Source organism: Apodemus sylvaticus, chromosome 7 (genome assembly GCF_947179515.1).
Source record: "Apodemus sylvaticus chromosome 7, mApoSyl1.1, whole genome shotgun sequence".
Classification (NCBI taxonomy): domain Eukaryota; kingdom Metazoa; phylum Chordata; class Mammalia; order Rodentia; family Muridae; genus Apodemus; species Apodemus sylvaticus.
In genome coordinates this window covers 73,141,199-73,168,374 of record NC_067478.1, presented here as the reverse complement: position 1 = coordinate 73,168,374, position 27,176 = coordinate 73,141,199, and the positions used below count along the sequence as shown (strand labels likewise).

The 27,176-nt window shown below is 45.7% G+C and overlaps 1 protein-coding gene across 1 annotated transcript in view; it reads left to right on the top strand.

Annotated features, from left to right (window-relative positions):
• The window catches only part of LOC127689723 (uncharacterized), a 31,213-nt gene extending 6,025 nt beyond the window's left edge, over positions 1-25,188 (top strand). The window contains exons 4-5 of the mRNA XM_052189351.1: positions 342-574; positions 24,911-25,188. Of these exons, the coding sequence (XP_052045311.1) occupies positions 342-574; positions 24,911-25,061 (384 nt within the window). The 3' untranslated portion in view covers positions 25,062-25,188. The remainder of the gene's footprint in view (positions 1-341; positions 575-24,910) is intronic.
• Positions 25,189-27,176: the final 1,988 nt, after the last annotated feature.

Here is a 27,176-nt window from a genome sequence, read left to right as displayed (position 1 = left end):
CATACGGCACAGCCTCTCCCACTCTTAGAGTTCTTTGACTTAAAGGCTGTCATATCTTTTTTCCCATTTATTTACTTATTTCAGACTCTCAATGTCCCAATGTCTTTCCTTCAAATGAATCTGTATTGCCAACCACAAAAGTGGTATTTGTGCAAAATTTGAAACTTTTTCAAATAAGTGGGGACTTTTATCTCAAGTCACTGCCAAAATGACCAACGGGTAGATATCATAAATGAATGAGCATTTAAATGATTTTTTTTCTATTTACAAAAGCATTTTCTATATGTTACATATACATAGGCACATATAGGTATCAGCATGTTCCTGTTGCCTTGGACCAGGTACTGGCCCTATGCTATGTCAGCCTGAGGGAGCTACCCATCTGCCACAGGGCCTGTGAACCTGCCTCTGTCACACCTCCCTGGCCTTGGATGTCCCTCCTCCTCCAGCCTGGACCTGAGTCACCTACCAGACTGCTGACCTGTGAAGCATTATATTTGGCACATGGCCACAAGGGATATCCCCAGGTTGCAAAGTTCCACTCTCTACGCTCCAACCAGCTGAGATATATCAGGTAAGCAGAGGGAGGGCCCTGGACAGGTTGGGGGTGATAGAAGCAATTAACCCTAAAGAAACAGCTGTGAATACCCTCATTCCGTAGGTCTACAGATGGAAGAACTGAGGCTCAATAAATATTTGGTAATATACATTGATAAGATGGAACTCATAACTCACTGGGTATACTGGGATTGAACAAGACAAAAATGTCAAGCACTGATTGGGCTACCTGGTATCAGGTTCTGCCAAATACATGGTCACACTGCCGTATTTGCACACACTGGCCTTCGGGGAAAGGGGGGTTTTGCCCTTCAGGTAACTGGTTGTATGACCCTAATTACATTCCCATTCCCTCTCTGGACTCTGTGCTGTAAGAACAAGCAGATGGGCTCAGAGAGGCATAGGGAATAGCACTGCTTCTAAGTCCCCATGACAGAACCATCTGAAAAGTCACTAGGAACCTGAACAAGGTATATGTTGTAAAATTTTCAAGGACTGGGCTGTATTCTGAGTCTAAAGAGCATCTCTCTCAGAAGTCTGTTGCCTACAGTCCTCCCTACTAACACCAGAGTCATCCTTCAGGTATCCAAGCATAGGTAAGGGCCAATGATACCATCCATGGCTGTGCCTCACAGACTGCCCATGCTTTCTCCAATCAGAATACCTAGATAGCCTTCCCTCAGTCATCATTCTTGCCTCTGTCTAGAGGACAGAGTCCGGGGCAGAGGACTGCCACTGGTTCAGTTAAGAAACAGAGTCCCATCCCTGATGAAGACTGAGGCTATATGTATATACTGAGAAGTCTATTAACTGCTCAATGGCTGAGGCTGGCCTGAAACCTAGAAACCTGTCCAAGGCCCCTGTCAACTGTACTCACCACTCACCCACCCAAGCCACTGCCTTGGATAGCAATTCTATGATTCAGAACCTAAATCAAAGTGAAGTCCTGAGTGACACAAGAGCCTCTTGTGTCTTCAAGAAAAGCAGCAGTGGCTAGGAGGCCCCAGGGAGATGTCTGGATACAAGCTGCCCCTCTGGGGGCGCAGTCTCACTCACTGCACTTACCATGCCATCTATCAGTCATTCCACAAACACTTAAGGAAAGCACGTGTAGCCCAAAATACTCTCAAGGACAAAACACAAAATTCTTGCCCTCTTGTAGCTGGCAGCCAGTGAGGGAGGCAGGAGGTAAGATCAGCAATTAAAACATAGAATGAGTGGAAATGTGTTCTAAGCAGAACAAATGAAATGCAGAAAGAACTGGAGGCCATGATGTCTTAGAGGGACTAGTATGACTCAAGACTCTCAGGACTTAGGGTGTTTGTGTAAAGGCCTGAAGGAGGTAAGGATTATTTAGATTCTAGGTTGTGTAAAGGCCTGAAGGAGATAAGGATTATTTCAATTCTGGGTAGAAGGATACAGAGAGTAGAGCAAGATCTTGAGGTGGGGTAGGACTTGGTTCAGGCAGCAGGATATTCTGGAGAAAATTTGGAAGTATGGGTATAGGCGCACAGGGTAGGGTAGCAGCTTAAGAGCATAGAAAGTCAGCAAAATGCCTTTGCAGTTGACCTAACAAGATGGAAGCTCCTGAATTTTGTTTTAACAGAATATTTACGTTTTAAATTTAGTGTTTTTACGCTAATCAGTGTTGTGCAGCCGCCACCACCACCACCACCAAGCTTAGAACGTTTATATGAACTGCCAAAGAAACTCTACCCATTAGCAAGCGCACCACAATGACTTATGTCAAGGGGCTTAGTGAAGTAGCTGACTTTACTCAGAAGAAACCCAAGGTGTCCACATCAGCCACAAGTTGTATTTCTACATCAGTAGCAGGGATGCATGGGTGGGGTGGAGTTGGGGAAAAATGTATACATGAGCCATATACCATCATATACATGTACTTTATAAGGGAACTAGGCCCCAAGTTGAAGATTTTGAAAAAGAATGTTCTACTGAACTCTACTGGCTGAGGTCAAGGCCCCACCCTGTCTTGAGAACAGATTAAATGATAACGAACTTCTGGCAGCTATCACTGTGTGAAAGGTTGTATTATTTTGTTCTTGATTAGAGATCAAGTCACTAGCCCTGGAACTGAGGGCTGGTACCAACCAAGAAAGGAACTCCTTTACAACAAATGCCTTCAAGTTACAGGCTCAGGAGCTCGCTGCCAGAAACCATATTGATGTGAATGGCCCTGTGCTGCCAACCTGAAGCCGTGGTGATGTCTCTTGGTCCATGCTGCTGCTGAGGGCCATGTCTGCAGCTGTGGTCTGTATTGACGTGCATGGCCCATGTTAACCACAGAAGGCCATGTGGCTGTTCATGGTCTGTGCTGAAGCTGGAAGCCATGTTGACGTCCTGGGCCTGGGCTGGCACAGAGGGCCATATTGATGTAAGTGGCATGCACTGCTGCCTGAGGTCATCTTTACGTCCTTCTCTGCTGCCACTGAGGAATATAATGGTCTATAGCTTGTGCAGAGGACGTTGATGTCCATGGTCTGTACTGCCACAAGAAACCATGCTAAAGTCATGGTTCATGCTGTCATCAGAAACCAGGTGAAAGTCCATGATCCTTGCTCCTGCTACCTCTAAAGGGCAGGGAAGCTATTTCTCCATAGTATTGATGACTGCAAACTCAGTTGAGGAAGAGGGACATTAGATTTCTGTGACAACCCTGATCCCCACCCCTGATAAGTAACTGCCTAGACATAAAATCATTAAAGAGAACTTTTTAAAATTGTGATAAGGATGCTAAAATGTAGCTCTCCAGAACTGATAGCTTCTGTCGGGGTGCAGGTGGGGAAGGACTGTTTTCCTTAAGGAGATAGCCACTGGGAGATGGACCATGCTCCAGTGAGTATATGGGCAACACAAATTGAACTTTCTTCTTTTTGTTGGGGCGGGGGAAGTTCCAAGTGTGAGGGGGTAGACTAGGAAGTACTGGGAAGTGAGGGTGGGTTTGGGATGTGAAATTCCCAAATAATAAAAATATTATGGAAAAAAAGAAACCAATACATTGGGGCTGAATACAGAGGTAGATAGAGCACCTGGTGGTGTTACACAGCTACAAAGAAGGCAGGGAGAGAGGCTAAGAATGATTCTGTCTCTAACTCTGGCTCAGTTTTAAATAAATTTTTTATTTGAAAAAAAAAAAGGAAATTTAGGTCTAGACCCAGTCCCCTGGACATAGGCCTAGTGTTCACACTGACCCCAGAGCTGCCACACTAAAGGTGGTTTCTGGATGTGGGGAGCAAAAAGTGAGGGGAAGGCCTTGTGGCCCTGAAGCCTGCTGAACCCATGCAGACTCCATTGAAGCACTGGACCCTGAAACTCCAATAGTCTGTGCAATTAGACCTTCTGGGTGGAACCATTTGAGGTGGTTCTGGAAGAGGGAGGGAAGGGAACATGTGACCCATGCCTTAGTGGCTATCTCTGTTTTCTCCAGGAAGAGATTACTGCCTTCTTCTTGCCTTGAGCATTTAGGAATAGAATCTTCTGAACCAGAACACATCTGACTCTTCTGTGTTATTCCAGGTTTGGGTTTTTTTTTTGTCTCCTAAGGACAGATTTCTGCCCTCAATATCATAGACACCTGGAAAAGGAACAGGGATATCAGAATCTCTACACCTAAAGTCCCACCTCAAAGGTACCCAGTAGGGTAGCTCTGCTATCTTATGAATATCAGAAAGCATCTGCAGTGTCATAGCATCACATGCAGCCCTTCTGAAATAGAAACAGACCATTGGGAGCTTGATAAAAAGACACACTCCTTTCCAAGGGCCACCAAACTCCACCTGATGAGGACACAGCTCAAGGGAACTTACTTGGGAGCAGCAGCCAGAGGAATGGAGCCTTGCAAATCAAGAAGCAATGGCTGGCTCCCATGCCCTACCATATAGTAGGTTAAACTGAGACACGGAGAAAGACAAGACTCATCCATGCATCACAAATACCTCTAGTGGCTACAGGGATGCCCCATGCTTACCAAGCTGCTGGCAAACACAACCTTACCTTTTCAGGACCAGGATGATGATTAGCAGCAGGCAGCTGCTTCACCATGTGGGTCATGGACTATGTGGGGCACATGTCTGGAGCTCGTTCCACAAAAAAGTGTGGTGGGCCAGCTGTACCCGGTGGTTGTTGGAAGTCCTGTAAAGAGGGGTTCTCCTATCAGTTGAATGAGCACACTCAACACTTGTGTACGTCTGGGAGGCACACTGTTCTGTGTGCATGAGCCACGCATCTAGAACATCAGCTTACCAGGTAGTCCACAGCTAGCAGTCCTGATGGACAAACTGTCATACAAGCCACTGTCTCAAGCTCTGCTGCACTTTCTCTGTTGACAGCGAGCCATAGACAGTATCACATAGGGATATGAGGCAACTCATTACCCACTAATTCTCAAAACAGGACTGCCCCTTCACGGGGACAGAGGAGCTATGAGAGGGGAAGTTGAGACCAACATTTCATATTTTGAAATGCTGGTACACCGTGAGGATCATAGGGAATACAAAAGGAATAGTCATTTCTTATACTTTGTTATGAGTCTAGCCTTAAAAATGGCTAAGGCCTCTCTCCAGCCAGGAATAGTCAAATCTTGATAAGGTTGTTCTCCCGGGTACAAGTGGAGGCCAAACAGGATCTGCCTTTGACTCAGCCAAATCTGGAAAAGAAGAGACAGAGATGAGGTTTTGACCAAGTTTTTGTCACAGTTCCCTAGAAAGATCAAGGGGACCCCCAAGGTGCCTTCTTCCTGCTGTCCCCATGTTTGGGGAATGTTTCTGCTGGTGTTGAGTCTCTCTGTGTCTGTTCTCATGCTGGGAATAACAGTTCTCAGGGCATCAAACTCTTCCCTCTTGGTGCACTTCTCCTGCTTGAACTGCTGGGCTTCATCAGCCTTCATATCTGCTCCCCAGCATCAGGAGCTACTGAGGGGACAGACTAAGTCTCAAATGGCTGTCTCCCTAGGAATGTTCCTAGGAAGGGCTCAGCTCTGTCTTCTCACTGTTGGGCTCAAGTCTGTGTCAGCAGCTTTGTAAGGGAGTCAAGAAGGGCCACAATTCATGAGGCACAAGGTTCTTTGTCAGAGCCACCAAGCTCCACCTGATGAGGACGCAGCTCGAGGGAACTTGCTTAGGAACAGCAGGAGGAGGAAAGGAGCCTGGAAAACCAAGAATCAGTGGCTGGCTCCAGTGTCCTACCACACAGCAGGTTAAAACCGAGACATGAAGAAAGACAACAATCATACCCAGGAAGCCACCCATCATCTTCCTGCCACAAAACCCACAGTGCAAGGAGCCAGAACAATGAAGAGATTGGCCCAAAACCTGTTCTACAAGGGAAGACAAGTCAGACAGCAACAGGGGAAGAAGAAAGATTCAGAGGAGTTAAGGGGCAATTCTCTAGAAGCATCCATAAGCCAGGAGGAACTGTGGTCTCCAAACCGAGATACAGGCAGGCAGCTTAACGCCCAGGCTCACATTCCCAGCAAGGAGGCAGGCAAAGGAAGAGCCCTGACCCCTCTAGGTCCCAGAGAGTAAGGGCATAAAGAGGGGATCAGCCGAGCTACACACACTCAGTAGAACACTAATGCTGGCATTTCCTCTCCACCCAAATAAAAAAGTCATACCAGCAATATGGGATAGCCTGGCCTCAAGTTCCATGGCAGTACTTTACCTGAAAGCTTCTGCATTCTGAAGGAGGAACCCATGTCAGAGCATCCAGTTGGGAAGGGTACTGGATTATAGCACTGTGGGAATGGTTAGGCAGAGTCTAGGTGGGCCTAATGTGCAGCAAAGACTCTAGAGAGGGTCAAGGGTCACACAAACAATTCCCCAAAACAGAAAGGGCCATCCCATCTTATCAATACCTAGCTAAGTAACTCTGGTGGGGAGAGTTTCCCCACCACAGAATATTGTAGTATTTCTGTGTCCTCTAGAACATTCAATAAATAAATAATAAATATGTAGAATGTGAGCTGCAAGGCCAAGTTCAGTAGCACACACCTACAAGTGCACCTGGGAGGCAGGAACACCATGAGTTTCAGGATAGTTTGAGTTACTTAGTGAGACACTGTTGCCAAATGAGAAGCAGAAAGTACAGCCAGAGAGCCAGAACAATGCACCACTGAAAGGAAAAGAGAAACACAATCCTCAGGACACCATTCTCATGCATCCAAGCACCAAGAGACAGAGATGTATATTCACACAACAGCCATGTGTGGGAAGGAGGTTGGCGCTCTGCCAGATCCTAGCTAAACAGAGGCACACAGGGATGCTTCTCCAGGACTGGAAAGACTTCAGGCTTGAAGTAGGCTAAGGCCTGTGGACTGTGAGGAGGACACAGTGGGAGGCCCTGGCACCAACAGTCAGCATGCACTGGGTTATTTGGGCCTAGGGTTGAGAAGCAGGGAACCATGGAAGAGAAAACTCAGACAGAGAAAACAGCCTGGCCAAAGGGCCAGGAAAAAGCCTACACAAGACAGAAGCTCTAAGTACGTGGAGAGGGTATCGAGGAAAGAGTTTTCAAGGTTTTAATGAAAACCAAGGTTCTTGATGCTTACAAAGTCGAGAGGGTGAGGGGAGCCATAAAGTCTTGGGAAATCACACCCTTCCCAGTTTAAGATCATAGAGTGACTCAGCCCTCTCACCTTTTATACTTCCACAGAGCCCACACACTTGTTACCTGTAACTTCACAAATATCTCTAGTGGCTACAGGGGTGCCCCATGCTTACCCAGCTGCTGGGAAACACAATCTTACCTTTTCAGGCCCAGATGGTACAGGAGGTTGATTAGCAGCATGGCAGCTACTTTCTGGTTTTCGTGCAGTATTTGTGGCATTATTTCCTAAGCTTGTTCCACAAAGAGTGGTGAACAAGTTGTACATGGTGCTTGTGTCAGCATTGGTACCCAATTGTTGGTAATTGGTTGTTGGAAGTCTTGTATTCTTGTCTAAATTGATCGTACACACATAACCCATGTGTATTTTTGAGGCAAGCTGTCGGTGCTCATGAGCCACTGCATCTGGGACAGCAGATTGCCAGGTAGCCCACATGCTGGCAGGTCTGATGTAAAAACTGTCCCAGGACGCAGTTGTCTCAAGTTGCGCTGCAGTTTTTTGTTGACAGCGAGCCATAGATGGTATCACATTGGGATGTGAGCATCTCATTGTCCAATAGTTCTCAACGGAGGAACGCCCATCCAATCACGGGGATTGAGGGACTATGAGAGAAGAAGGTGAGACGAACATTTCATATTTTCAAATGGTGATGGCACCTTGAGGATCATATAGTCATTTCGTATATTTTTGGTTGTAGGGCTAGCCTTTAAAATGGCTGAGCCCTCTCTCCAACCAGGAAGAGTCAAGTCTTGATATGGTTGTTGTTCTCCCGTGTACAAGTGGAGGCCAAACAGGATCTGCCTTTGACTCGGCCAAATCTGGAAAAGAAGAGACAGAGATGAGGTTTTGACCAAGTTTTTGTCACAGTTCCCTAGAACGATCAAGGGGACCCCAAGGTGCCTTCTTCCTGCTGTCCCCATGTTTGGGGAATGTTTCTGCTGGTGTTGAGTCTCTCTGTGTCTATTCTCATGCTGGGAATAACATTTCTCAGGGCATCGAACTCTTCCCTCTTGGTGCACTTCTCCTGCTTGAACTGCTGGGCTTCATCAGCCTTCATATCTGCTCCCCAGCATCAGGAGCTACTGAGGGGACAGACTAAGTCTCAAATGGCTGTCTCCCTAGGAATGTTCCTAGGAAGGGCTCAGCTCTGTCTTCTCACTGTTGGGCTCAAGTCTGTGTCAGCAGCTTTGTAAGGGAGTCAAGAAGGGCCACAAAATTCATGAGGCACAAGGTTCTTTGTCAGAGCCACCAAGCTCCACCTGATGAGGACGCAGCTCGAGGGAACTTGCTTAGGAACAGCAGGAGGAGGAAAGGAGCCTGGAAAACCAAGAATCAGTGGCTGGCTCCAGTGTCCTAACACACAGCAGGTTAAAACCGAGACATGAAGAAAGACAACAATCATACCCAGGAAGCCATCCATCATCTTCCTGCCACAAAACCCACAGTGCAAGGAGCCAGAACAATGAAGAGATTGGCCCAAAACCTGTTCTACAAGGGAAGACAAGTCAGACAGCAACAGGAGAAGAAGAGACATTCAGAGGAGTTAAGGGGCAATCCTCTAGAAGCATCCATAAGCCAGGAGGAACTGTGGTCTCCAAACCGAGATACAGGCAGGCAGCTTAACGCCCAGGCTCACATACCCAGCAAGGAGGCAGGCAAAGGAAGAGCCCTGACCCCTCTAGGTCCCAGAGAGTAAGGGCATAAAGAGGGGATCAGCCGAGCTACCCACACTCAGTAGAACACTAATGCTGGCATTTCCTCTCCACCCAAATAAAAATGTCATACCAGCAATATGGGATAGCCTGGCCTCAAGTTCCATGGCAGTACTTTACTTGAAAGCTTCTGCATTCTGAAAGAGGAACCCATATCAGAGCATCCAGTTGGGAAGCGTACTGGATTATAGCACTGTGGGAATGGTTAGGCAGAGTCTAGGTGGGCCTAATGTGCAGCTACAGGCAGCAAAGACTCTAGAGAGGGTCAAGGGTCACACAAACAATTCCCCAAAACAGAAAGGGCCATCCCATCTTATCAATACCTAGCTAAGTAACTCTGGTGGGGAGAGTTTCCCAACCACAGAATATTGTAGTATTTCTGTGTCCTCTAGAACATTCAATAAATAAATAAATAATAAATATGTAGAATGTGAGCTGCAAGGCCGAGTTCAGTAGCACACACCTACAAGCACACCTGGGAGGCAGGAACACCATGAGTTTCAGGATAGGTGGGTTACTTAGTGAGACACAGTTGCCAAATGAGAAGCAGAAAGTACAGCCAGAGAGCCAGAACAATGCACCACTGAAAGGAAAAGAGAAACACAATCCTCAGGACACCATTCCCATGCATCCAAGCACCAAGAGACAGAGATGTACATTCACACAACAGCCATGTGTGAGAAGGAGGTTGGCGCTCTGCCAGATCCTAGCTAAACAGAGGCACACAGGGATGCTTCTCCAGGACTGGAAAGACTTCAGGCTTGAAGTAGGCTAAGGCCTGTGGACTGTGAGGACACAGTGGGAGGCCCTGGCACCAACAGTCAGCATGCACTGGGTTATTTGGGGCTAGAGTTGAGAAGCAGGGAACCGTGGAAGAGAAAACTCAGACAGAGAAAACAGCCTGGCCAAAGGGCCAGGAAAAAGCCTACACAAGACAGAAGCTCTAAGTACGTGGAGTGGGTATCGAGGAAAGGGTTTTCAAGGTTTTAATGAAAACCAAGGTTCTTGATACTTACAAAGTCGAGAGGGTGAGGGGAGCCATAAAGTCTTGGGAAATTACACCCTTCCCAGGTTAAGATCATAGAGTGACTTGGCCCTCTCACCTTTTATATTTCCACAGAGCCCACACACTTGTTACCTGTAACTTCACAAATATCTCTAATGGCTACAGGGGTGCCCCATGCTTACCCAGCTGCTGGGAAACACAACCTTACCTTTTCAGTCCCAGATGGTGCAGAGGTTGATTAGCAGCATGGCAGCTACTTTCTGGTCTTCGTGCAGTATTTGTGGCATTATTTCCTAAGCTTGTTCCACAAAGAGTGGTGAACAAGCTGTACATGGTGCTTGTGTCAGCATTGGTACCCAATTGTTGGTAATTGGTTGTTGGAAGTCTTGTAAAGTATTCTTGTCTAAATTGATCATACACACATAACCCATGTGTATTTTTGAGGCAAGCTGTCGGTGCTCATGAGCCACTGCATCTGGGACAGCAGATTGCCAGGTAGCCCACATGCTGGCAGGTCTGATGTAAAAACTGTCCCAGGACGCAGTTGTCTCAAGTTGCGCTGCAGTTTTTTGTTGACAGCGAGCCATAGATGGTATCACATTGGGATGTGAGCATCTCATTGTCCAATAGTTCTCAACGGAGGAACGCCCATCCAATCACGGGGATTGAGGGACTATGAGAGAAGAAGGTGAGACGAACATTTCATATTTTCAAATGGTGATGGCACCTTGAGGATCATATAGTCATTTCGTATATTTTTGGTTGTAGGGCTAGCCTTTAAAATGGCTGAGCCCTCTCTCCAACCAGGAAGAGTCAAGTCTTGATATGGTTGTTGTTCTCCCGGGTACAAGTGGAGGCCAAATAGGATCTGCCTTTGACTTAGCCAAATCTGGAAAGGAAGAGACAGAGATGAGGTTTTGACCAAGTTTTTGTCACAGTGCCCTAGAAAGATCAAGGGGACCCCCAAGGTGCCTTCTTCCTGCTGTCCCCATGTTTGAGGAATGTTTCTGCTGGTGTTGAGTCTCTCTGTGTCTATTCTCATGCTGGGAATAACATTTCTCAGGGCATCGAACTCTTCCCTCTTGGTGCACTTCTCCTGCTTGAACTGCTGGGCTTCATCAGCCTTCATATCTGCTCCCCAGCATCAGGAGCTACTGAGGGGACAGACTAAGTCTCAAATGGCTGTCTCCCTAGGAATGTTCCTAGGAAGGGCTCAGCTCTGTCTTCTCACTGTTGGGCTCAAGTCTGTGTCAGCAGCTTTGTAAGGGAGTCAAGAAGGGCCACAATTCATGAGGCACAAGGTTCTTTGTCAGAGCCACCAAGCTCCACCTGATGAGGACACAGCTGGAGGGAACTTGCTTAGGAACAGCAGGAGGAGGAACAGAGCCTGAAAAACCAAGAATCAGTGGCTGGCTCCAGTGCCCTACCACACAGCAGGTTAAAACCGAGACATGAAGAAAGACAACAATCATACCCAGGAAGCCATCCATCCTCTTCCTGCCACAAAACCCACAGTGCAAGGAGCCAGAACAATGAAGAGATTGGCCCAAAACCTGTTCTACAAGGGAAGACAAGTCAGACAGCAACAGGAGAAGAAGAGACATTCAGAGGAGTTAAGGGGCAATCCTCTAGAAGCATCCATAAGCCAGGAGGAACTGTGGTCTCCAAACCGAGATACAGGCAGGCAGCTTAACGCCCAGGCTCACATACCCAGCAAGGAGGCAGGCAAAGGAAGAGCCCTGACCCCTCTAGGTCCCAGAGAGTAAGGGCATAAAGAGGGGATCAGCCGAGCTACCCACACTCAGTAGAACACTAATGCTGGCATTTCCTCTCCACCCAAATAAAAATGTCATACCAGCAATATGGGATAGCCTGGCCTCAAGTTCCATGGCAGTACTTTACTTGAAAGCTTCTGCATTCTGAAGGAGGAACCCATATCAGAGCATCCAGTTGGGAAGGGTACTGGATTATAGCACTGTGGGAATGGTTAGGCAGAGTCTAGGTGGGCCTAATGTGCAGCTACAGGCAGCAAAGACTCTAGAGAGGGTCAAGGGTCACACAAACAATTCCCCAAAACAGAAAGGGCCATCCCATCTTATCAATACCTAGCTAAGTAACTCTGGTGGGGAGAGTTTCCCAACCACAGAATATTGTAGTATTTCTGTGTCCTCTAGAACATTCAATAAATAAATAAATAATAAATATGTAGAATGTGAGCTGCAAGGCCGAGTTCAGTAGCACACACCTACAAGCACACCTGGGAGGCAGGAACACCATGAGTTTCAGGATAGGTGGGTTACTTAGTGAGACACAGTTGCCAAATGAGAAGCAGAAAGTACAGCCAGAGAGCCAGAACAATGCACCACTGAAAGGAAAAGAGAAACACAATCCTCAGGACACCATTCCCATGCATCCAAGCACCAAGAGACAGAGATGTACATTCACACAACAGCCATGTGTGAGAAGGAGGTTGGCGCTCTGCCAGATCCTAGCTAAACAGAGGCACACAGGGATGCTTCTCCAGGACTGGAAAGACTTCAGGCTTGAAGTAGGCTAAGGCCTGTGGACTGTGAGGAGGACACAGTGGGAGGGAGGCCCTGGCACCAACATTCAGCATGCACTGGACACAGTGGGAGGCCCTGGCACCAACAGTCAGCATGCACTGGGTTATTTGGGGCTAGGGTTGAGAAGCAGGGAACCATGGAAGAGAAAACTCAGACAGAGAAAACAGCCTGGCCAAAGGGCCAGGAAAAAGCCTACACAAGACAGAAGCTCTAAGTACGTGGAGTGGGTATCGAGGAAAGGGTTTTCAAGGTTTTAATGAAAACCAAGGTTCTTGATACTTACAAAGTCGAGAGGGTGAGGGGAGTCATAAAGTCTTGGGAAATCACACCCTTCCCAGTTTAAGATCATAGAGTGACTCAGCCCTCTCACCTTTTATACTTCCACAGAGCCCACACACTTGTTACCTGTAACTTCACAAATATCTCTAGTGGCTACAGGGGTGCCCCATGCTTACCCAGCTGCTGGGAAACACAACCTTACCTTTTCAGGCCCAGATGGTGCAGAGGTTGATTAGCAGCATGGCAGCTGCTTTCTGGTTTTCGTGCAGTATTTGTGGCATTATTTCCTAAGCTTGTTCCACAAAGAGTGGTGAACAAGCTGTACATGGTGCTTGTGTCAGCATTGGTACCCAATTGTTGGTAATTGGTTGTTGGAAGTCTTGTAAAGTATTCTTGTCTAAATTGATCATACACACATAACCCATGTGTATTTTTGAGGCAAGCTGTCGGTGCTCATGAGCCACTGCATCTGGGACAGCAGATTGCCAGGTAGCCCACATGCTGGCAGGTCTGATGTAAAAACTGTCCCAGGACGCAGTTGTCTCAAGTTGCGCTGCAGTTTTTTGTTGACAGCGAGCCATAGATGGTATCACATTGGGATGTGAGCATCTCCTTGTCCAATAGTTCTCAACGGAGGAACGCCCATCCAATCACGGGGATTGAGGGACTATGAGAGAAGAAGGTGAGACGAACATTTCATATTTTCAAATGGTGATGGCACCTTGAGGATCATATAGTCATTTCGTATATTTTTGGTTGTAGGGCTAGCCTTTAAAATGGCTGAGCCCTCTCTCCAACCAGGAAGAGTCAAGTCTTGATATGGTTGTTGTTCTCCCGGGTACAAGTGGAGGCCAAATAGGATCTGCCTTTGACTTAGCCAAATCTGGAAAGGAAGAGACAGAGATGAGGTTTTGACCAAGTTTTTGTCACAGTGCCCTAGAAAGATCAAGGGGACCCCCAAGGTGCCTTCTTCCTGCTGTCCCCATGTTTGGGGAATGTTTCTGCTGGTGTTGAGTCTCTCTGTGTCTATTCTCATGCTGGGAATAACATTTCTCAGGGCATCGAACTCTTCCCTCTTGGTGCACTTCTCCTGCTTGAACTGCTGGGCTTCATCAGCCTTCATATCTGCTCCCCAGCATCAGGAGCTACTGAGGGGACAGACTAAGTCTCAAATGGCTGTCTCCCTAGGAATGTTCCTAGGAAGGGCTCAGCTCTGTCTTCTCACTGTTGGGCTCAAGTCTGTGTCAGCAGCTTTGTAAGGGAGTCAAGAAGGGCCACAATTCATGAGGCACAAGGTTCTTTGTCAGAGCCACCAAGCTCCACCTGATGAGGACGCACCTGAGGGAACTTGCTTAGGAACAGCAGGAGGAGGAACAGAGCCTGAAAATCCAAGAATCAGTGGCTGGCTCCAGTGCCCTACCACACAGCAGGTTAAAACTGAGACATGAAGAAAGACAACAATCATACCCAGGAAGCCATCCATCCTCTTCCTGCCACAAAACCCACAGTGCAAGGAGCCAGAACAATGAAGAGATTGGCCCAAAACCTGTTCTAGAAGGCAAGACAAGTCAGACAGCAACAGGGGAAGAAGAAAGATTCAGAGGAGTTAAGGGGCAATTCTCTAGAAGCATCCATAAGCCAGGAGGAACTGTGGTCTCCAAACCGAGATACAGGCAGGCAGCTTGACACCCAGGCTCACATTCCCAGCAAGGAGGCAGGCAAAGGAAGAGCCCTGACCCCTCTAGGTCCCAGAGAGTAAGGACATAAAGAGGGGATCAGCCGAGCTACCCACACTCAGTAGAACACTAATGCTGGCATTTCCTCTCCACCCAAATAAAAAAGTCATACCAGCAATATGGGATAGCCTGGCCTCAAGTTCCATGGCAGTACTTTACCTGAAAGCTTCTGCATTCTGAAGGAGGAACCCATGTCAGAGCATCCAGTTGGGAAGGGTACTGGATTATAGCACTGTGGGAATGGTTAGGCAGAGTCTAGGTGGGCCTAATGTGCAGCTACAGGCAGCAAAGACTCTAGAGAGGGTCAAGGGTCACACAAACAATTCCCCAAAACAGAAAGGGCCATCCCATCTTATCAATACCTAGCTAAGTAACTCTGGTGGGGAGAGTTTCCCCACCACAGAATATTGTAGTATTTCTGTGTCCTCTAGAACATTCAATAAATAAATAATAAATATGTAGAATGTGAACTGCAAGGCCTAGTTTGGTAGCACACACCTACAAGTGCACCTGGGAGGCAGGAATACCATGAGTTTCAGGATAGTTTGAGTTACTTAGTGAGACACTGTTGCCAAATGAGAAGCAGAAAGTACAGCCAGAGAGCCAGAACAATGCACCACTGAAAGGAAAAGAGAAACACAATCCTCAGGACACCATTCTCATGCATCCAAGCACCAAGAGACAGAGATGTACATTCACACAACAGCCATGTGTGGGAAGGAGGTTGGCGCTCTGCCAGATCCTAGCTAAACAGAGGCACACAGGGATGCTTCTCCAGGACTGGAAAGACTTCAGGCTTGAAGTAGGCTAAGGCCTGTGGACTGTGAGGAGGACACAGTGGGAGGCCCTGGCACCAACAGTCAGCATGCACTGGGTTATTTGGGGCTAGAGTTGAGAAGCAGGGAACCGTGGAAGAGAAAACTCAGACAGAGAAAACAGCCTGGCCAAAGGGCCAGGAAAAAGCCTACACAAGACAGAAGCTCTAAGTACGTGGAGTGGGTATCGAGGAAAGGGTTTTCAAGGTTTTAATGAAAACCAAGGTTCTTGATACTTACAAAGTCGAGAGGGTGAGGGGAGCCATAAAGTCTTGGGAAATTACACCCTTCCCAGGTTAAGATCATAGAGTGACTTGGCCCTCTCACCTTTTATACTTCCACAGAGCCCACACACTTGTTACCTGTAACTTCACAAATATCTCTAATGGCTACAGGGGTGCCCCATGCTTACCCAGCTGCTGGGAAACACAACCTTACCTTTTCAGTCCCAGATGGTGCAGAGGTTGATTAGCAGCATGGCAGCTACTTTCTGGTCTTCGTGCAGTATTTGTGGCATTATTTCCTAAGCTTGTTCCACAAAGAGTGGTGAACAAGCTGTACATGGTGCTTGTGTCAGCATTGGTACCCAATTGTTGGTAATTGGTTGTTGGAAGTCTTGTAAAGTATTCTTGTCTAAATTGATCATACACACATAACCCATGTGTATTTTTGAGGCAAGCTGTCGGTGCTCATGAGCCACTGCATCTGGGACAGCAGATTGCCAGGTAGCCCACATGCTGGCAGGTCTGATGTAAAAACTGTCCCAGGACGCAGTTGTCTCAAGTTGCGCTGCAGTTTTTTGTTGACAGCGAGCCATAGATGGTATCACATTGGGATGTGAGCATCTCATTGTCCAATAGTTCTCAACGGAGGAACGCCCATCCAATCACGGGGATTGAGGGACTATGAGAGAAGAAGGTGAGACGAACATTTCATATTTTCAAATGGTGATGGCACCTTGAGGATCATATAGTCATTTCGTATATTTTTGGTTGTAGGGCTAGCCTTTAAAATGGCTGAGCCCTCTCTCCAACCAGGAAGAGTCAAGTCTTGATATGGTTGTTGTTCTCCCGGGTACAAGTGGAGGCCAAATAGGATCTGCCTTTGACTCGGCCAAATCTGGAAAAGAAGAGACAGAGATGAGGTTTTGACCAAGTTTTTGTCACAATTCCCTAGAAAGATCAAGGGGACCCCCAAGGTGCCTTCTTCCTGCTGTCCCCATGTTTGGGGAATGTTTCTGCTGGTGTTGAGTCTCTCTGTGTCTATTCTCATGCTGGGAATAACATTTCTCAGGGCATCGAACTCTTCCCTCTTGGTGCACTTCTCCTGCTTGAACTGCTGGGCTTCATCAGCCTTCATATCTGCTTCCCAGCATCAGGAGCTACTGAGGGGACAGACTAAGTCTCAAATGGCTGTCTCCCTAGGAATGTTCCTAGGAAGGGCTCAGCTCTGTCTTCTCACTGTTGGGCTCAAGTCTGTGTCAGCAGCTTTGTAAGGGAGTCAAGAAGGCCACAATTCATGAGGCACAAGGTTCTTTGTCAGAGCCACCAAGCTCCACCTGATGAGGACGCACCTGAGGGAACTTGCTTAGGAACAGCAGGAGGAGGAACGGAGCCTGAAAAACCAAGAATCAGTGGCTGGCTCCAGTGCCCTACCACACAGCAGGTTAAAACTGAGACATGAAGAAAGACAACAATCATACCCAGGAAGCCATCCATCCTCTTCCTGCCACAAAACCCACAGTGCAAGGAGCCAGAACAATGAAGAGATTGGCCCAAAACCTGTTCTAGAAGGCAAGACAAGTCAGACAGCAACAGGGGAAGAAGAAAGATTCAGAGGAGTTAAGGGGCAATTCTCTAGAAGCATCCATAAGCCAGGAGGAACTGTGGTCTCCAAACCGAGATACAGGCAGGCAGCTTGACATCCAGGCTCACATTCCCAGCAAGGAGGCAGGCAAAGGAAGAGCCCTGACCCCTCTAGGTCCCAGAGAGTAAGGACATAAAGAGGGGATCAGCCGAGCTACCCACACTCAGTAGAACACTAATGCTGGCATTTCCTCTCCACCCAAATAAAAAAGTCATACCAGCAATATGGGATAGCCTGGCCTCAAGTTCCATGGCAGTACTTTACCTGAAAGCTTCTGCATTCTGAAGGGGGAACCCATGTCAGAGCATCCAGTTGGGAAGGGTACTGGATTATAGCACTGTGAGAATGGTTAGGCAGAGTCTAGGTGGGCCTAATGTGCAGCTACAGGCAGCAAAGACTCTAGAGAGGGTCAAGGGTCACACAAACAATTCCCCAAAACAGAAAGGGTCATCCCGCCTTATCAATACCTAGCTAAGTAACTCTGGTGGGGAGAGTTTCCCCACCACAGAATATTGTAGTATTTCTGTGTCCTCTAGAACATTCAATAAATAAATAATAAATATGTAGAATGTGAACTGCAAGGCCCGGTTTGGTAGCACACACCTACAAGTACACCTGGGAGGCAGGAACACCATGAGTTTCAGGATAGTTTGAGTTACTTAGTGAGACACTGTTGCCAAATGAGAAGCAGAAAGTACAGCCAGAGAGCCAGAACAATGCACCACTGAAAGGAAAAGAGAAACACAATCCTCAAGAGACAGAGATGTACATTCATACAACAGCCATGTGTGGGAAGGAGGTTGGGGCTCTGCCAGATCCTAGCTAAACAGAGGCACACAGGGATGTTTCTCCAGGACTGGAAAGACTTCAGGCTTGAAGTAGGCTAAGGCCTGTGGACTGTGAGGAGGACACAGTGGGAGGCCCTGGCACCAACAGTCAGCATGCACTGGGTTATTTGGGGCTAGGGTTGAGAAGCAGGGAACCATGGAAGAGAAAACTCAGACAGAGAAAACACCCTGCCCAAAGGGCCAGGAAAAAGCCTACACAAGACAGAAGCTCTAAGTACGTGGAGTGGGTATCGAGGAAAGGGTTTTCAAGGTTTTAATGAAAACCAAGGTTCTTGATGCTTACAAAGTCGAGAGGGTGAGGGGAGCCATAAAGTCTTGGGAAATCACACCCTTCCCAGTTTAAGATCATAGAGTGACTCGGCCCTCTCACCTTTTATACTTCCACAGAGCCCACACACTTGTTACCTGTAACTTCACAAATATCTCTAGTGGCTACAGGGGTGCCCCATGCTTACCCAGCTGCTGGGAAACACAACCTTACCTTTTCAGTCCCAGATGGTGCAGAGGTTGATTAGCAGCATAGCAGCTGCTTTCTGGTTTTCGTGCAGTATTTGTGGCATTATTTCCTAAGCTTGTTCCACAAAGAGTGGTGAACAAGCTGTACATGGTGCTTGTGTCAGCATTGGTACCCAATTGTTGGTAATTGGTTGTTGGAAGTCTTGTAAAGTATTCTTGTCTAAATTGATCATACACACATAACCCATGTGTATTTTTGAGGCAAGCTGTCGGTGCTCATGAGCCACTGCATCTGGGACAGCAGATTGCCAGGTAGCCCACATGCTGGCAGGTCTGATGTAAAAACTGTCCCAGGACGCAGTTGTCTCAAGTTGCGCTGCAGTTTTTTGTTGACAGCGAGCCATAGATGGTATCACATTGGGATGTGAGCATCTCATTGTCCAATAGTTCACAACATAGGAATGTCCGATCACAGGGACTGAAAGTCTATGAAAGGGGAAGGTAAGAATAATATTTGTTGTTTTACAATGGTGGTGCCACCTCCAGGATTGTGTGGAATATAGGAGGAATAGTCATTTCTTATACTTTTGGTGGTGAGGCTAGCCTTTCACACGGCTAAGCCCTCTCTCCAGGTGGTAATAGTTACTTCTTGATATGGTTGTTGTCCTCCCAGGCATAAAAGGGAGGCCCAACAGGATTTGCCTTTGACTTAGCCGAATCTGGAAACAGAAGAAACAGAGATGAGGTTTTGACCAAGTTTTTGTCACAGTTCCCTAAACCATCAAGGGGACCCCCAAGGTGCCTTCTTCCTGCTGTCCCCATGTTTGGGGAATGTTTCTGCTGGTGTTGAGTCTCTCTGTGTCTATTCTCATGCTGGGAATAACATTTCTCAGGGCATCGAACTCTTCCCTCTTGGTGCACTTCTCCTGCTTGAACTGCTGGGCTTCATCAGCCTTCATATCTGCTCCCCAGCATCAGGAGCTACTGAGGGGACAGACTAAGTCTCAAATGGCTGTCTCCCTAGGAATGTCCCTAGGAAGGGCTCAGCTCTGTCTTCTCACTGTTGCGCTCAAGTCTGTGTCAGCAGCTTTGTAAGGGAGTCAAGAAGGCCACAATTCATAATCACAAGGTTCTTTGACAGAGAGATAGTGGGTTATTGAAGAACTATTAATAAAACTCTCAGTTGTATGACTGGTGAAAAAGACAGCAGAGGTTTAGTTTGGGTCATGGGGGTAATGAGACTAAGTACATAAGATCATGAGCAAAGTAGCAGGTGAAAAAGATCCCAGAGTCTCAGTGGCGTGCCAGGCAGAGAACCCAGTGCCAAGGACATATCCTAAGGAAACAGAAGGAAGAGGGGGATATGAGTAAGAGAATATCAGAGAAAGGGTGATTTCAGGCTCTGGCCAAGCAGGTAGGCTTTGAGGGCTAGGCCTGACACACAGCATAGATTCAGTGCACGGACAATGAGAGATTGTGGTCATCACACTTTATAATAAGCAAAGGCTATGACATTACCGCAAAGGCTCCTGGGAAGGCAATGGAGGAAAAGAATACTCAGCTTACAAACTAGTGCCTACAGACCTGACACAACACCTCAGAACTCTCTCAAGTGAAACACACAGAAGCTCCATAGACATCAGGGGACAACCAGAGGTCTCAGGCAGCCATAGCCATGTGATAGTAGAAGATGGGGATAGGAATGTGAGGTTTGGGCATGGGAGAGTCTGTGGCCCCCGAGTTTCAGGGAGAGGTGATAGCCGAGTGAGTGTCCATGTGTTTTAGCTCTATGAAATACCTGCCATAGTTGTGGGGAGAACTCCACAGTCCTCTTCATCTTATGAACTCAAGAAAGAATATTTGAAAAATAGGCCAAACAGGACCCAAAGGCCATATCCCTCATCACTCCACTAGGTGTTAGACTCCCAAATGGACAGGCACCCCCTTGCCTGGCACCCCCTGCAATTCCCTCAAGTGTGCAGAGCACTGGCTGTAAATGAGGTGCAAGTTCTGTGCTTACCTCCCAGATGCCACAGTGAGACCAGGCAAGAGTACTCTACTCTTGCTCCACATGTGTCTTATAAAATGGAACTAAAAGGACCTAAAGGACAGAAGGAAACCTGCATGCACTTCTACATGTACGGACAGAGAAGAATGAAGTCTGCTTGTCTTGTGCTGATGGTCCCCATCTGTAAGATTCACATCTCCAGGTCTGTGCCAAGTGTCCAGAAGACAGTTTTGTCCTACCAGGTAGATTCCCACTGTCACAGGTCAGTTTCTCAAAGTCAGACTATTATGGATGCAATTGACTAGAGCTTTATGAAGCACAACAAAGGAGACAGGAGGAAGCAGGTGTTCTGGCAAAGATTGTGTTTAAATGGCAGAGCACACAGCAGACACAGCAGAACTCACAGACAACACTGCTCACGTTATGCCTTGAAAAGGAAAAACTCACGCACCTCCACGTATCTCACTGCCTTCCCTGCTCTGCTCCCTCAGCCTCTGAAGCACAAGGGGTGACCTGGCTGCTCCTGGGTCCTCTCCCTGTATCCCACGTGAATGCTTGGATTTTACCTTATTCCCTTCCTGCCTCTCTAGGGTAGTTATATCCCAATGTCCTAGAACTGCTATATTGGAAAAAAAAAAAAAGTAACAGAAGCTCGCTCTCTCATTCCTGCCATGCCAGGTGAAGTCATGCTGGTTCCCACAAGATCAACAGCAGTTTTCCTCTGTCATGGAACATCCATAGAATTTTCAAAATACCAACATACAACAATTTAAAAACAGTCTGTAGCTAGGCAGTTTAGGCCTGAGCTGAGCTCTTCAGGCATTTCACAAACACCTATAATCTCAGTTCCTGTGGAACCATCACCCAGTTCTGACCTCTCAGGCATCACACACAATTGGTGTGCACTCACACAAACATCTTGAAAAACAATGGAAACATCAAAAATGTACTTAAGTGTTTCTCATGTCAAGTTGTGTACACAGCTATGGTTTCCCTAGGATGAGTTGGGGTTTTGGCCACTCTCCCTACAGTTGATATCCTTGAGCTCCTGGCTTCATTCACAGAGGTCAAACTCATGAAATTTTGTAGCTGCTGATGGCTAGCATTAGAAACTGCTACCCATCATGTAAATCAGCATGAAACTTTAGGGCTGAACTCAAATTCTCACAAGCACATGGCTAGCTGAGCTATCTTCTTGATGCTAAAAAGGATGTTGGAGGCTTGGTGACCCCTGATCTTAAATAGACTGGAGATCCTACATCTGTCTATGCCATCAGACATAGAAAATGATGTTTAAGACTTCACAGATTTTTTTTACATGTTTATTGTTTTTCTCTGGTGTCAAGATAGATTCTATATATGACTCTCCACAAAAGAAAATGCACAATAAATAACTAAATTTCTTATAAATGCAAGTACAAGGAAACAGAAAAGCAAACTTGCTCTAGTTTGACAATTTAGATGATAACTACTTAAAAAAATTGGGCAGATGACACAGCATTACTGTCTCCCTGAGTTACACTAGCTTCCTTTGTCAAAGGATGAAAAAGAAGAGAGTATTAGATAAGAAACTGAATCTTTGTATTTATACTTAGACAACACAATATGGGATATTAAGTGGTCACTCTCTCTTAGCACCTAAACTCAGTACATTGCCTGGGTAATACCACTGCAACACTGTCTCTCTGCATCTCAAAGCCTACTGAGCTAACTTCCTGACTCCCTTTGTTACCCCGAAAGAAGGCATGACCTCACCACTCCTGAGTCCTTTCCCATTGAATCCTGTCAGAAATGCATTACTTACCAGTTGTAGAATCTGTACTTTTCCCGCTTACTTTGGCCGCGGTGTCATCCTGTGTATTACTGAGTTCCTCAGAACTGTCCATTATAAAGTCTGTATGGAAAATAACATACACTCAAAGTATTGTCTACAGTAGATAAAGCCACACTGCTTCATGGAAAGACTACCTCAGCTGTCCTTTGATTCATATCATTCAATGACAGTTAAAATACATTTTTATTTTAAATCCTGTGGTTAAAGTTTCACTAATAGCTAGGTAATCGACACTCCACAAATATTGCAAGATATCATATTCTTAATCTATAAGATACTAAGTAACCTATGATTATTCTAAAAAACTCAAATTATAGAAATTATCTTGGATCAGGGAAATAATAAGTGTGATAGTTAAAGGACAGATTTCTATCACTTCTTCAAAACATTTTCAAACCATTTCAAAACAGATGCTATTTCTAAAATTCAGTCAAACCTCTTTTCTCCACCCCAAGTAGTTTGTGTGTATACACACACACACACACACACACACACACACACATAGTATTTGCTAATCTCATTGGCTATTCTTAATTGCCTTTATTTTATCAATAGTTATTACTGTACATGTACATGAAATATGTATTAGAGTACATGTTGCGGCACATGTGTGGGGGGTCACAGGACAACCTGGAGGAGATGGTTCTCTCTTTTCACCTCTATGTAGGTTCCAGGAGTCAAGCTCAGGTCACCAGGACCCGGCTATAAAAAGCAAGCACACTTAGCAATGGAGCTATCTCACCAGACCAAACACAGACAATGTCAATCTTGATAGAGTAACAGTGTTCTAGAAAGGGAGTGTACTGTGAAGCACAGGATGTAATGATGCAGAAGTATTCACTCTTTGTTGTACAGTAATAGCTTATTGGATGGAGATACTTAGAGTGTTGTATTTACAAAAACAACCACTATACATCATTTATTTTGCACCAATTGCATTCGCTGTGTAAAGCATCAGTCCCAGTGTAAACCTACTGTGTAAACCACCAGCAACACTGAGTGGGGGAGTGGTGACTTGGCCTCCACTGAACACTGAGGTTTGCTGACATAGTTCCACATGAGAACCCACACAAGAGTGAGGCACTATGTAAGTACTGGAGCACTACTCTGAGCAGTTATCTACTTCTGTAGCTCACACAACCTCACAACTTCTAGCTAATGTCTACATTGCCTTTACAAATCACTAAAAGATCTTCCCATTCCTAAATGGCTTTAGAACAGGGATGAGGTGTGATCTGGTTCTCACAGGCTGTGGGCTTCCCTAGTGGTGAGCCTCCACACTCTATATCAGCATTGGTTCTTTCTGCTTTTCACATCACCATGATGATGAAAATCAGGGTTCCCTGTAGCAATCCCTCCACTGGGCTATGTTACCTCCAGCTTATCATAGGCTTCAGAGATCCATGAGTGTAATGAGCTCAGAGCCTAATACTAAATACAGAATCTGGAACTATATGTGGGACTTCCACCTTGGCCCTTTTACCAAAAAGCAAGCCTGGGTCCATTCATCATTGCATTTCCCTGATTCCACCCAACGGCTATGTGTAACTAAAGAAGACATATTGGAGTGCTGTTCCTCAGTGACGTAGTGGACACGAGGCATGCCATGTAAATGCTGAGGAAGGTTATTTACTGGCAAATTGTGTTGTCAAAGACCATACAACTTAGGTTCCATAGAGACATAAATCTCCCAGATAACACATTCTCAAATAGTTGTTCTTCTGGAACATAACCATGCTTATTATAAAAGTGTTCATTTTAATTTCACATGGACTTGGGTTGGATAGTTATTTTTAAAAAAAGCTTAAAAATAGTTTCTAAAAATATTCTAAAAATAGTTGTCCTGAGTGTGTACTTGGAGTCTAATCCTGACGTAAGCCACCACTGTTCTACATATGTAACAGATTTCTATGGTTGAAAACTCAGGAGTGACTGGGTAGATTGAAATTATATATTAAAATTTCTACTTTGGCTACACATGGAAACCCCTCCATCATACATTATTAATGTCTCATAAATATGCGGGCTTCTATTTAGCCACCAGCCAACTCATAGGAAAGTGCTTGTTCTTCAAGGCAAGCTCTGTACCTCCTGAGCTACCCACTCAGACACACAGGGGAATAAAGAAAGGTAGAACCAATTTCTTTCTGTGTGAATGTCTAATATTTTTATATAACAGTTCTCACTTTCATATTCTAAACCAGTATATATAAAGAACAAATCCACACAGAGTTTGTAATACAGATTCCCTCCCTCTGGATTCCTTATATGGTAAAAATGGTTTGGTTTCAGCAAAACGTGGCATGTGGGAAATGACTAAAATATAGAATATTGCAAACTGTCAGGACAAGGACATGGGAGAAAATGGGCTTTGGTTTGAGGAACTAAATGATAAACAGAAAAACGACATTGTCTTCTTACTTAGGACATTAGATTCCTTGGTGGAAAAAGAACAGATGACAATGGAGGAATAAATTACAAAGTTGTCATTTTTGCTTAAATTTCACATGACCTGATGTGGTGAAATCATATGAGGCCATAAACTGAACACTATGGGTTCTAGTCTGAACATAAAATGCCCCTCATAGCCTTGTGTATGTCAACAGGTACTATGGAGCCAGTGGTGCCATTTGGGAAAAGCTTAGAATCCTTAAAGATGGAGCCTCCTTGGATGAAGTGAATCGCCGTGGAGGACTTTTAGACTTTGAAGTCAGCCCTGCTTCAATTAACTCTCTGCCTTCTGATTATGGATTGTGAATACAATGCGACAAGCTAGTCCCCTGCACCTATAGCTGTCCCTTCCCTGCTAGCTTCCACCTCTTCTTTAACATGATTCAATGATTCACTATAACCAGAAGCCACAATAAACTGCTCCTCCATTAAATTGTTTCTTGTCAACTTATTTCATCACAGCAATGACAAAAATTAAAACACATCGATCCAGTAGTAGATTCTGGTCATCACTTCTGTCCACTTGGAAGACCCTTAAATTGACTTTCTTTCTTCCTCTGCCCTCCAAGCAGAAGGAATAACCTGATTACTGCTAGGCACTTTGTAGTGGTTTGATTATGTTTGGCCCAGGGAGTGGCACTCTTTGGAGGTGTGACCTTATTGGCGTAGGTATGTCACTGTAGGCATGGACTTTAAGACCCTCTTCCCAGCTGCCTGGGAGCTAGTCTTTTCCTGTTTGCCTGGGATGAAGATATAGAACTCTCAGTTCCTGCTACACAATGCCTGTCTGGACACTGCCATGCTCTTGCCTTGATGATACTGGACTGAACCTCTGAACCTGTAAGCCAACCCCGATAAAATGTTTTATAAGAGTTGCCTTGGTCATGGTGCTTTTTCACAGAAGTAAAACCCAAACTAAGACACTGTTCTTCATATCTGACCAGGAACACCATTACCTACCCGTAACAAGTTCATAACTGTGCAGGCTGTCGTTACTACTCAACTCACTCTCAATTTTTCTTTCGTATATATTATGGATTTCTGGAAGAAAAATCAGTGAAAAACTGGATCTGACCAGCAATCGACTACCAAGGCCATCTCTTTGAAGGCTGTTCTCCTTACCCAGCTCATTCCCAATGTTGTCACCATCCAACTCATCATCTGGAAGAAAGTCAGGGAAAAGATGAATATGACCAGGAATACCATTTACCTCCCACTCCCAAGATCATTGCTTTGAAGGCTGTTCTCCCTACCTAAGTCATCATCATCATCTTTGTTTATATATTCTGTATCTGGAAGAAAATCAGGGAAGAGCTGGATGAGATCAGGCATGCCATTACCTACCACCACCAGGGTCATCACTTTGAAGGCTGTTCTCCCTACCCAAATCATCTTCACTGTCTTCTTCAAACATATCACTATCTGCAAAAAAGTCAATGAAGACAGTGAGTGACTCATACCTTGGTGACTGTAGTAGATGAAGTTACCCTGCCTCACATGAGAACAAGCTCAACTTCCTTTGGGTCATATCATTCGCTGAGAACCACAATAGACATTCTACTAATGAGATAGAGTAACACCTCACATATTAAAAATACTTAAAACATCTTAATTCTTTTGACAGAGGAGATGCAATTTTACTTACAGCTCCTATCAATAGTAAACTAGGAACTTGAGAGATGGCTCTATAGTTAAGAACACTGCTCTTCCAGAGGTCTGGGGTTTGATTCCCAATACTAGAATGGTGTTTAGTCTTTTGCTTTGTATTATACTGCCCTTTGGATTGCCCTCCAAAGCCTGGTTGCCCCCAAGGACAAAAGAATCGTAACTTAAACCCAAGTAACACTATGAGACCTTGCCCTCCAAATTATTCCTGATTGGTGAATAAAGATGCTTGCAGCCTATAGCTAAAGCCTATAGCCATATGGGCAGAATCAAGATAGGCAGGGCTTGGGGTTCCCCGGGCTTGGGGTCAGAAAAGAACCACAAGGAGATGGAGAAGAAAGTGGAGAGAGATCGGAATGTAAACAAAGAATATAGAAAATAAAAATATTAAAAAAAAAAAGAAGAAGAAGAAGAAAGTGGAGAGAGGAGGAAGCTGCAATGGGGTAAGTAAATCACGAAAACATAACCATGGGGCTGGCCACTTAAAGGTAAAAGCTGCCTAGACAGATCATGGCAAGTTATAACTTGGAGTTATAGATGGGGAAATAGATGCTCATAGCATAGAGGGTAGATATCTGCCCAGCTCTAGTGCTGATTAAGGCTCATTATAAATATAAAGGTTGTGGGGTTTTTTTTTTAATCCAGGAACTGAATGGCCAAAGGCCATGTAGAAGTCCTGGATTGAGAATAACTATTTCTACAATAGCGTAGTGGTTTATAACCATGTGTTGCTCCAATTCCAGACGATTTCATGCC